At 44.0% G+C, this 12,445-nt stretch overlaps 1 protein-coding gene across 2 annotated transcripts in view; it reads right to left on the reverse strand.

Moving 5' to 3' along the window:
• Window positions 1-11,479, reverse strand: part of PDK3 (pyruvate dehydrogenase kinase 3) — a 120,831-nt gene extending 109,352 nt beyond the window's left edge. The window contains exon 1 of one of the 2 annotated variants that reach the window (XM_036745279.1): window positions 11,148-11,479. In XM_036745279.1, the coding sequence (XP_036601174.1) occupies window positions 11,148-11,253 (106 nt within the window). In that variant the 5' untranslated portion in view covers window positions 11,254-11,479. Of the gene's footprint in view, window positions 1-9,747; window positions 9,765-11,147 lie in introns of those variants that run through there. The other variant, XM_036745280.1, reaches the window with a different exon arrangement.
• Window positions 11,480-12,445: the final 966 nt, after the last annotated feature.

Genomic DNA, 12,445 nt, shown 5'->3' on the forward strand with positions numbered 1-12,445 from the left:
AATGCATAAAATATACGTACAGCATTGTAGAATATCAACATACTTTATCTTTTACTACCTTAACACTGCAGACCTCTCTGCTACAAAGGGCCACAATATCTTATGCGGATTTAACAGATCATGGGGGTACCACACCCCTAGTCCCCACAATGTGGAAAGGATAACTGTAGCTTTGTCGAAGAGTGAAACTTTATCAAAGGAAAAGGACTCATACGTACAAAAATATTTATACCAGTTTTTTTGTGCAAAGAAGTAGAAATTGAGGGGATGCCCATCAATTGGGGAATGGCTGAGCAAGTTATGTATAATTAGTTTTCCTTATGATAATCATCAAATGACAGAAATTAAGAAAATGACTTTAGTTCTAATGTTGCAGCCTTGAACTCCTGTCAGCTTGTCCTTGTGACTTCCTGTCATGTGATGAACAGTTAGGACCAACAGATATGTATTATTTATTAACCCCCTTTTCTTTTTTTTGGAGGGGGGAAAGCAGGGCAATTGGGGTTAAGTGACTTGCCCAAGGTCACACAGCTAGTAAGTGTGTCGAGTGTCTGAGGTAGGATTTGAACTCAGGTCCTCCTGACTCCAGGGCTGGCGCTCTCCTCAACGTGCCACCTAGCTACCCCTATTTATTAACCCTCTATCAATGAACTATAGTACAGCTTTGCTTTATGGAAGACTAGAGAAGTTTTGGTGTATGACCATGTGACAGTCCATGACTTGAAAGGATCGTCATTTAGAAAAACAGTTCTAAAGAAATTTTTATGAAATTAATTTAATGATCCGTACTTTCGTGTTGCTGTGAATTGGGGCTATTTCACTTCGAAGCTTTTTGAAGATGTTCCTTGTTTCCCAAGGTGACCTCTGAACTCATAAAAATTTTTTAAAAACGTTATTAGAGAATTCTTAAGCGGCTCTGCCTCTGCATTAACCATTCAGCAGTGCCAGAGAGATTACTCTACTCTGAATGATCTGTAAGAAAATTTGTATTTAGAATGTTAAGTGCTCATTAAGCACAACCTTAATCTTTCAACTGGAAAACTGGTCAAAAGAATACTATACTAAGAGCCAAAGTAAACAGGATTTTTTAAATGGAAAACCTCTAATTAAGACTTTGCAGGGGTGGTATGTTAGATGACTTCAGGAGGCATTAATTTTGAAATTGTGAAAAGTTAATATTAAGCTGTAACATTTTCTTTTATTTTACCTGAGTGATGAAAGAAGATAAGGGTTTTAGAGCCTAATGAAGATTAAGAATATAGAAAATCTCCAACAGGAAAGATCGGATCAAGTTTAAGCTCTTTATAAGCAAGGATAATTTCAGTTCTTTTGTACTGATATCTCCAACACATAGTAGGTGCTTAATAAATGCTTGTTGACTGAATGATTTATGACTGATTCAGTATATATCCAAATGATAAAATTTCAACATTTCATTCCACCATTTATATTGCTTTTAAATAATGGAGTTTGAATTCTGCACCTGAGGTGATTACTTACATCTATACCAGATGTGGTGGGGTATTTCTTACAACTTAAGGCTTCAAGGAACGAAAGAGTGATTTAAATGTTGTTTTAGAAATCCTTCCCAATTGATAAATGGTCAAAGGATACGACCAAGCAGTTTTCAGAGGAAGAAATTAAAGATATCTATAGTCATATGAAAAAATGCTCTAAATCACTATTCATTAGAGAAATACAAATCAAAACAACTCTTAGGCACCACATCACACCTGTCAGATTGGCTAACATGACAAAACAGGAAAATTATAAATGCTGGAGAAGATGTGGGAAAATTGGAACCCTAATGCATTGTTGGTAGAGTTGTGAACTGATCCAGGCATTCTGGAGAGCAATTTGTAACTGTGCCCAAAGAGCTATAAAATATGCATACCCTTTGACCCAGCAATACCACTTCTAGGGCTGTATCCCAAAGACATCATACAGACAGAAGAAGGACCCACGTGTACAAAAATATTTATAGCAGCTCTTTTTGTGGGGCCCAAGAACTGGAAGCCCCAGAAAGTGGTGCTTTTAAAGTTTTCTTTTTTAAGTATTTTTATTATCCTTGACATTTACTGTCATTATCCAGTAGTAACATTTCTCTCTCTAGTTTGCTATTTATATTATGTCCTTGGAAACTAGATAATCTGGCTTGTTAAAATTGTGTATAAAATAAAAGTAAATAGACTGTGAGTTAGTGCTTGAAGCATTCTCTAAAGAGCAAAGCACATGAGTTTTTGTACAGAGACATTGTGACATCTCTTTGGGCTGTTTACAGGCCATTTTTGCTTACGTTACTCGTCACAGGATTACAAAATTTAAGTGTTAAAAGAGAATGAAAATTATCTAGTACAATTTCCTCATTTTCACAGTTAGGAAACTGAGCCCCAGATATGGGTCCAGTGACCAGACTAATGTCTCAAAAAAGTATATAAGCAGTGTAACAGAAATTCAAACCCAGATCCTGACTCAAAATACTGAGCTCTTTTTACTATATCATATTGCTTTAAATGAGGTGACACTTTTTAGAAATAGGATAAAAGTTAGTTCCAAATTTGGGAATTTTTGCCAAATATCAGAAAAGAGGCAACTTAAGATATGCATTTTAAGACTTTGTATTTTAAAACTTTGTATAGCTTTCAAGATGCTATATTATTGAAGTTGTATTTATATTATTAAGACCATTGCATGTATACTCTGATTTGAACAAAAGAAAACTCAGACAATCTTTGGGTACCCTTAAACTATAATTTAATTATAGAGTTAAATTAGAACAATAACTTAGGAAAAATCTAAAACATAAATCATATTGCACAAAATCCTCTTTGGATTGCTATGGATGTATTTTCTATCAGGTGTAAAACTGGATATAAATTTGAGTTAGATTTTTAAAATACCAACAAGTTTTCCATTAAAAAAAGTTAAGACTGATATTTTTTGGAGATGTTCTTATGCCATAATAATTTCTTTTTTATTTCTTGTCCACTGAATCTTCCCTTATAACAAAGAAGCACAGTTAACCAAACCAATCATCACAGGAACTTTGTCCTGACAGCTCACACAATATTTCACATCCGTATTTCTTCTCCTCTGTATAGACAGTAGAGAAGTATGCTTTCATCACCTGTTTTAACAACATTAGGATATTTTAGGTAAACAGATTTTTTTAATAATTACGAATCCCTAGGTGCTGGAGGCCTTTCTTTTACTCTCTTGATATAACATGGTACCAGCGTATGAGCTATTAATTTGTTATCCCTAGTCCTTGCTGTATGATTAGCCTACTGCTTTTTCTGCTTATACGATTTCTTTGCTGACACTACAGTCTATTTATATTGCCATCACGTATTTCTCCAATGGCTTTTGGTAAACCTCAGTTCTTTAGAAGTTAAAGCTACACAGTACCATCTGAAAAATATTGTTAAAAAAATAGTCCTCCCTTGTTTCAGGTAGAAGAGCTTGGGATCATTAAAAGGATGGTATGGTAGTCCAGCCCCTCTGTTCCATGCTAATCCAAATCCAGGCACCACTCACTGTCCATCCACAGTTACTAAGACACTGACATTTACATAACATTTGAAGGGTTGCAAAGTGCTTCATATACATTAGTTTATTCAATTCTCACAAATCAAGTAATAAGCACTTATTAAACACTTACTCCATGCTAGATACCATCATACAAAGATACAACGACAAAAATTAAACAATCTTTGTCCTCAAGCATACAGCAGGAGAAGTTTATAGAGGGAGACCAAAGCATCTTTCATATATTTACAGCATACAAAAAAATACAAGGTTATTTTTGGGAGGAGGGCACTGAGAGCTGGAGGATCAGCAAAGGCTTCATGAAGAAAGTAATGCTCTATCAGAGTCTTTAAGGTAAATCAGGGATTTGGGGAGGCAGATTTAAGGAAAAAAATCACAGATCTAATTTCTACCAAAAAGATGATAGAGAAAATATCACTAATGACTGATCCATACTTCTACCTTCTCTTCTCTAAGAAATTTTTATATTGTTGTGCTGTGTTTGTCCTTTGTTCTTGAAGAGAACCATGACATCAGGGAGATGACAATGTGACTTGTAGTTGACTTTGATTTGAGTGAGGGAGGGCTACGCAAAGTCACCAGCCTCACTTTCTCCTTCAGAGCCATCCGGGTCCAGTGGCCTGACATTCACCAGGATGACTGCAGATGGCCCAGAATAGAGGAAATTTTTATGGGAATTATACACTGTATTATATTTTTATATTATATGTTGAGGGCATACGAGGGGAGTAAGCTTCTAAAAAAATTATATTCTACAGAAGATCTCATTTATAGTCACGCTATTCACTGGAGGGTTTCAGTATAAATCTCACCCAAGTATTTGATATATTCCCTTCTTTCAGGGATTTTTTTTGAGAACAGACTTGTGAATTCCTCAGTGTAGAGAGTTCCCTGTGAGGAAGACTGGCATTTGCTCTGTAACTTAGAATAGTTAAAGTTGCCTGGATAGTTCAGAAGCTAAGTGATTTGACTGACCAGGATCGCAGCACTAGTTTGCATCAGAAATGACACTTGAACTCGGGTGTTCTTAATTCAACTCTACCTACTCCATCATGCAGAGCCTGGTATGGTTTAGCTGTTCTTCCCATTTCTTTTCATAATTTGGTCACCATCCTCCTCTATAAAATTTTACATTTGCCTTCATATGCTAGAAGTGCTGGCGTTTTTCTCAGCTTGGCAAGAAGATCAAGCATGAGTTAGATAAGGCCGTTTCTGGGCCCTTTTATCGTCTTCATTAAATCAGGTGATTTACATGTGTTAAACTTCCTTCCAAAATGAAGCTCCAAGTTGATGTTTGTTCTGTTTTCTAATTTTTTTATGAGCAGATTAGATCTGTCTTACCTCTTCTAATGAAATTAAAGAAGTCGGTGTACTTTTATTAGGTGTTGATTATTATTTTTAGATATGGAGTATCATGTAGTATGATTTTATGCCTACTAAAAACTTAAGAATTTGATTTTAAACTACAAAGTACAAAGGACAAATACTGTCTCCACTGCTCTCAACTCTATATAGATCATGCTGGAAAACAACACAGTACTTAAGAACTCCAAAAGAAAATGCCATCCCTATCTACCAAGCAAGCTCCACAAATAACCAGCCTCATTCTCATAATCTATCACTGAGGATATTCCAGTACTCACAACTTACAGGAGACAGGACCCACAGTGAGTGCCAGGATCACAAGCTGCACAGAAAAGTGTAATAGTTAAAGCTGCCTGGATAGGACGTTTAAGTAAATGAGTAGAGAAATCTAGTTCCAAAGTTATCAAAAGGGTCCCCACCAAAAATCTAGTCCTTAAAACCTGTTTCTTTCACTCGTGGGTGAATCAGAGGGCTGGATTACATTAAACTAATAGCTATTAAAGCAAGAATTACAGATGCTGACTATGAAGATACCAAGCAAAACTGACAGTGGAAAAACCACAGGATTTAACCCCTACCTCTGCTACTTGCTACAGGTGAGGCCTTGAGCAAATCACAATTTCTTTCAGCTAATTCAGTTTCTTCATCCACATAGAAAAGACTGACCTATGTGACTTCTAACGCCCTGACTACATCTGACAGGCAACAGGTAGCTAACGTTTAAGATAAAGAGCTCCTGAGCTGCTTCTCCCTTCCTGGAGGAAAGCTCTTTTACACTGGAAGCACCGCTCCATAGAAACAACGGCACTTACCCTGGGTGAGGAGGAAGAGAGGACGGTCCCTAAAAGCAGAGGGTAAAAGGATCTCAAGTTTTCATTTAAATCTAAGAAAGGAGTTTTATAAATACATATACATTATCTGCTTCACCAGCCAACTGTATACATAAACATCTCCCTCTATCTCTACTCTAGGCCAGGTCTCACTCAAGAACGTCCAGTAACAGGCAGGAAATCGTTATGAAATGAGACACTAATTAGCCACATAACATTTTAGAAGAAGAGAAGTTCATCCAACAATAAAATGGTGATTCACTAAGACTGTAATACTGATTCAGAAAAACTCAGGGGCTCCCCTCTGCTTCCACATCTATCCCAGCAAACAGCACACATCAAAGAGCGGTAGGAACCGCCTAGCTTTGGGCCTGGACTCCTCACAGGCTGACAAGAAGCCACGGCAGCCAGTCGAGCCCTAGTATGGCCATCAGATCATGAAGACGGTATCCCGGCCATTCAAAGAGAAACCAGCTCAGCCTTCATAAAACAGCATGTCACTCCTACCACAACTTCTATGAGCGAGACAGGAATGAGGAACAATCTGATGTTTATAAATGCTGTAGTGCGGGGGCACACTGGACAACGCAGTTTCTGGTTCCTCTTAGTATTAACGGAGGGAACGTCGATCGCTGCTACTAATAAAAACTGACTATGGTTGTACCACAGCAATTGTCTGAGGACACTTACCTTACAAACAGAGCTATTTCTGACCTACTCAATAGAAGTCTCTAACTGCTTTCTCCACGCCTCCAAATTATTTCTGACAAAAATTTTATTAGGCTCTCAGGATAATACCACTCTGGTAAACAGTTAATACAACATGGAGAATGTTTGTTCAGCCAGTAAGCTCTTCTGTTTATCCAGTTCTGAGTAAAGTCCATTAAAAATGAAGGCTGAAACAGCTGAAAAGGTATGAATTAGTTAATCAAGTAATTAACATCCTGAAGGTTAATCAAATTCAAGGGCCATTAAAAGCAGCATTTTTTAGGCCCCTACTAGGTGCACGGTACTGCATTAGGCAGGGAATCTGAAATGTCTTTGTGTGGGTAGAACGGGAAGATTCTATGAGGTAAAGCTGAAGGAATAAACTCCAAGCAAGAGGGATGGTCTGTATGAAAGCACAGGGAAGGAAGCTGCAAAACTTGAATTCGGGGAACAGCTGGTGGGAGACTTTAATGAAAATGAAGACTTACATTGTAAGTCAAGGTCAATATAGTAAGTCTGAAAAGGTAGAGAGTCATATTGGAGAAAGTTTACATGGAATGCCTGCAAAGCTTTATCCTAGAAGCAACTTAGAGGACAGAGAGTAGAAGCAGAGAGACCCAATGGAAATATTCTGAACTTGAAGTCAGGAGTGACCTCAGCACAAATCCCGTTGGTACCTCCTACATGTCTGAGCAAGGCCAAGCCACTGAACTTCTTGGAGCCTCAATTTTTTCTGCTGCATACCTGGAATGACAATGCCTATATGACTAAACTCAAAAAAGATGCTGTGAGATCCTACACGATAACGTATACAACATACTCTGCAAACCTTTAGGCCCTGCAGAAATGTTATTTACTGTTACTGCTGACCAAACAAGGAGCTGCAGGACCGACTCTGAGCAGAATCGATCGGTCCAATTTCATCACTTTCTTCAACGATGCTCAGCAGCTTGGAAGGAGGAAGAGAAGGCAGAGAGTGAAGGAGATGTGAACAGCAGAAGGACGAGCAGGCAAAGGCGTCCAACTCGTGGTTAAACCGGCTAACTATAGAGTCAAGATTAGGAAGCTCGGGTTAGATCTAGAATGGACCTCAGAGACCAGAGAGCCAAACTCTCTTCTTTTACAGATGAGATAACCAAAGCAGAGATGATAGCAGCTAAGTATCTGAAGCAAGATTTGAGCTCAGGCCTGTCTGACTCCAAGTGCCTGGAGGAAAGTTTGGCCAGGGCAGGAATGATGGACTGAGTGAATAAAGAAGGATGGACGGTCATGATCAGAAGGAAAAATAAATGTAGAAGGAATAAAGCAAAGTGGGAACTGAAAGAATAAGAGGTTATCATCAGATAAAATGTCAAGGTTCAGGGTCATGGAGGTAAAGAGCATGGTGATAGTGTGGCATAAACTTGTGCTCACAATTTCAGGTAATGTGATGCTTAAAGAACCAAGAGACCAGTGGGCCTGAGATACAGCTGGAATGTTAGATGACAGGCCCTAAACAAATATTGGCAGGTTAGAATAATGAGCTAAGTCCAATAACAATAAATTTAATATAAATAAAGGTGAAGGTCTACATCTGAGATTTTTAAAAATGCGATTAAAAAAATCAATTCCAAAAGCAGAAGACAGGGTAAGGTAGACGGGCAACAGTTCTTAGGAAAAAATGCTTAGGTTTTCAATGGACTTCAAGCTAAATACGTGGCAATAGTGTGGCCTGACAGCCAAAAAAATAAAATGCAAAACCGGGCTGAGCGAGCTACAGCGTCTGGAATAGGGGAAGTGAGGCCTGGCTATTCTCTGCCCTAGCCAGCAACGTTTGGATTAACATACATGTTGTGGGGGCCACATTTTAAGAAGGGCACTAAAAGCTGAAGCACATCCAGAGGACAGTGGCAAGGATGTTTTGGGGAGCAGAGATCATGACACACAGGAATCAAATGAAGGAAGCTGAGGCGGAACTACGAGAGCCAAGCCGTCTTAAAATATCTGAAGGGCTACCCCGTGTAGTGTGTGCTCGGACTCTGAGGGAAGAAGGAAGAGCGATGGTGGAGATCTGAAGAGGCTGACTCCAGCTGGCTATGAGAACTTCCTGACAATGAGAATGATGGCCAAAGCAGAACGGACTGCCTCCCGATGTAAAAGGCTCCATCTCATTAATTTAAGAGGTTGGATGACTATGAGAGATGGAGGAATTTTTTTGGTCAGGATGGTCTCCACCGTCCCTTCTAGATACGCAGTTCTTTGATTCCATCTTACCAACTTTCACACCTGACCTAACATTTGTCAATTTGAAACATATGTACACACATGTGTATGTGTATGGACACACATGCATAGACACATTGCATACATGTAGTTTATAGATATTTTTGTTTTGGTGCTCAAGAGAATTAGCATGATACCTAAAAACTGCAGTGTCATTCTACAGATATAATAATCAAGTGATGGTTTCTCAAAACTTTTAACGCTGCTACTTCCACTTTGAGAAAAAGAAATGAAATTAGGACCTTCTCAGTTCCTTTTGTTCCCATGTGTTGTTAATTAACCTGTCTCTGCAGGCCCTAATAAAAGGTTGGTACTTTCAGAATCTTCCCCCAAACCGCAAATTAAAGATGGAAAAATGTTTATTTATAGTAACAATGACGTTTTATCTCCAGAGCCTGAGACAAAGATCTTCCTCAAACCTCTAAAATTCTCACAGGTGGCTAGAGAAGGCACTGCAAAAACACTATGAATCATCAGGGAGTAAAGTTGTGAAGAGCTGTCTATGGCTCGGCTGATCAGACTTATTACTTCCTCTGACAATTTAATTTCTTTTAGTAAGTTTGATCCTGAGCTTTAACACTCCTTTCTCTCCTTACTCCAACCCTGCTTTATAAACAGGCAATCATCTGTTTCACCTGCAAAAGTTTTCATCTAATATGACTCCTGTAAGACTTGTTTAACTAAATCACACGTGCATTCCTTGCAAGGTTGGTAAAATTCTCCAAAGAGATAGGCCTTTTTCCCGTAATGCTTCGTTTTACTTAGTTACCTTGGTCAAGGCTTAGTTTCACTTTCTCAGCTGTGTAAGCAACGCTGGATTAAGTCAAAGACTTGCAGAATAAAACATACTAAAATTTTAAAGCTGGATCCAGAGCTTTCCCACCAGATTGAAAAATAGAGCGCCTTCCCCCCAGAGGCAAGTCCTGCAATCTATGCATCATTTTGTTAGCAAGCATTTTAAGCCCTCCTTTCAAGGTTGGGGGAGCGTGGAGTGTCAGTAAAAAGTGAGAGGAGTGGAAGTAACAAGGCCCACCTGCCTCAGGAAAATCCTTTAAAGAGGGATGTCAATGAAGTAGCTGGAGATGTAAATGAGGAACGGCACCACAAATGTGTCATTTTTTTTTTTTTTGCCAATATTAGGTTTTCATGAGAATTAGCCCTTCATCGGTGCCTAAATCTTCCTGTTAAATGCAGGACTTCTGTAAATTCTTGTTCTGGGTTTTAAGTACTTTTAATCTGGAAGATCCACTTCTGGACTGGCACACAACTTTGAAAGGACGCTTCACCCAGCCCGGAAGGCGTTGCTGCGGATTCCATAAACCTGTCCCTGGAAATCTGAACCGATTTCTACACAAGTAAAACCCTCCGTGTCTCAAAGTTTGAAGAGAACGATTACTTTCTAGCCTAAAGACTGACTGGAAGCCAATGCATTTTTGGACAAGACCAAAGCGAAGGGCAGCCAGGTGGCGCCACTAGTGGATGGAGCAGCTGAGTCTGGTAGCCCCTGACCCTAGCTGTGTGACCCTGGACTTGGCCCTGCCTGCCTCAGTTTCCTCATCTGTAAAAGGAGCTGGAGAAGGAAACGGCAAACCCTTCTAGGATCTTTGCCAGGAAAGCCCCAAATGGGGCCACCGAGAACGACACCAGAAGCGTGGAGATGCCGTGCCCGCCCGCGTCCGCGGCAGTTTCGTTTTCTCCCCTTTTCCTTTGGCGGGGAGATAAGACACCTAGAAAGGAAGGAGAGGGCCCAGGTGGCCCCCGGCGGAGCCACGTTGAACAGGCTCCGTCCCAAAGCCCCGACGCTGAGGCTGCACTCCGCACTTTCCGCTCCGGTTCCCAGGCTTCCGAGTCTCCTCTCCCCTTCTCACGGCCGAATCACGCCCTCCCCCGCCCCCCGAAACAGTCCGGCTCCAATTCCCCACCCCCACTCCAGGTACGACCAGAAGACAGGTGAGTGACTCGGATGGGGGCAAAGACAAAAATTGTGGCATCGCGTTCTCCCGAGGCCTCGCGGGGGAGGCTGGGAATGGGGTGTCGCACCCCCGCTGGGGGTGGGCGGTATTATTAGGATCCGTATTATTAGGGAGGGAAGGCCTCAGGTGAGCCGGGCCGCAGGCTGGGGGGGGAGGGGAGAGCGGGGGAAGGAGACCAGGCCGGGCTGCAGAGGATGCTACCGGCCCCGGGGCCGAGACTTTCTGCGGTGTAACGGGGGAAGGGGATGCACACCCGCCCTCCCCCGCCCCCACACACACATACACCCATGCCCCCCGCGCGCGCGTACACACGCGCAACATCAGCAGAGAAAACAAAATACGCCATCCCGCACGCTCACCCAGGCCGTGCAGCCTAGCCGGGGACGACGAGCTCGGACCCGGGAACCTGCCCCTGCCCCCTCCCCCACCCCCCCGCGGCGCCCCCCGTGCACTCACTCACCAAAGTCCAGGAACTGCTTAATGGAGAGCGGCGACGGAGAGAAGCGGGAGTAGCGCTCGATCTGCTTGGGGACTGGCTGCTTCAGCAGCCACCGGTACAGCCGCATCCTCCTCGGACCCCGGACCGAGCCCGCGGCGGGGGGGCGGCGGAAGAAAGAGGAAGCTCCGCGGCGTAAGACTCGCCCACGGCGCCGGGGCCGAGAAGAAGCGCGAGGAGGAGGAGGGCAGGAGGCCGGCGGCGGCGCGAGCGGTGCAGCGCCCTGGGGCCCCCGAGCAGCCGCTGTGCCAGCCCCGGCTCCTCGCGCTCTCTGCGCGCGCGCCCGGGTCCGGGGAACGTCCGCCGAGCGCGCGCCGCTCCCGCCTCAGCCCCGCCGCGGCTGCTACTGCGGCAGCAACGGCAACGGCCGCCCCCGGAGCATCCCGCTCGCTCCTCCGCCCTCCTGCGGCCGTCCGCTCCCCGCTCCCCACTCCCCTCTCCCCGCCCTGCGAGGCGGAGCTCGGCCACAGGCTGCCCCCTCTCCCGCACGTACACACCCGAGCACACCCCGGAGCGCCGGGGAGAGCCCGAGCCGCCGCCGCCGCTTCCTCATTGGCCCTGGGCTGAGGCCGAGGCGCGTGCTCCCCCGGGCGGGACCCGGCGGGCTTTGGAGCCAAAGAGGGGAGGGCGGCGCTCCCCGCGGCGGGAGCACCCCCCCCCCCGTGACCTTCCCGGGTGAGGGGTGAGCCGCCGGGTCTCCCAGGATGCGCTCTGATCACTGCCCCTCAGCCCCTGATGCACGTGCAGGGTTCGCCCCGTTGTGTGCCCGCCTCCCCGACAGGGCTGCAGTGCACGGACGTGGGGCTCGGGGGCTGCCCCGGCGGCGGGGAGACGCTGGAGTTTGTTACCTGAGTACGTGTCCCCGGGCCCCGCTGTTAAGAACCCTGGGGGTCTGCATCCTTGGCCCTGCACCATGTAGCTTCGATTTGCTACCCGTGTGACCTCCCCACACAAGGGCAGCTTTAACTATGAACCGATGGGCCTTCCCAAACTTACCTGGCCCACCGCCCCCTTAAAAAAATTACTCAGGCCCCCTGGGGTTAGGCTAAGCCTGATTTTTACTCAATGCCCCCCCAACTGCACTTGGAGGCCACTGCCGCCCCCCCCCCCGGGGTATCCCACTTTGGGAACCTACGAGAACCTAGTAATTTTTCTTCTATCAGTTCCCTCTTCTCGTGGGCTCCCTTTAAGCCAAATTGGACTATTCTTCCTACGGTTCCCTTACACCCCATTTTTTCACAGTACTCTGTGCCCCACTTCCC

This window comes from Trichosurus vulpecula, chromosome 2, assembly GCF_011100635.1.
Source record: "Trichosurus vulpecula isolate mTriVul1 chromosome 2, mTriVul1.pri, whole genome shotgun sequence".
NCBI classification, from domain to species: Eukaryota; Metazoa; Chordata; class Mammalia; order Diprotodontia; family Phalangeridae; genus Trichosurus; species Trichosurus vulpecula.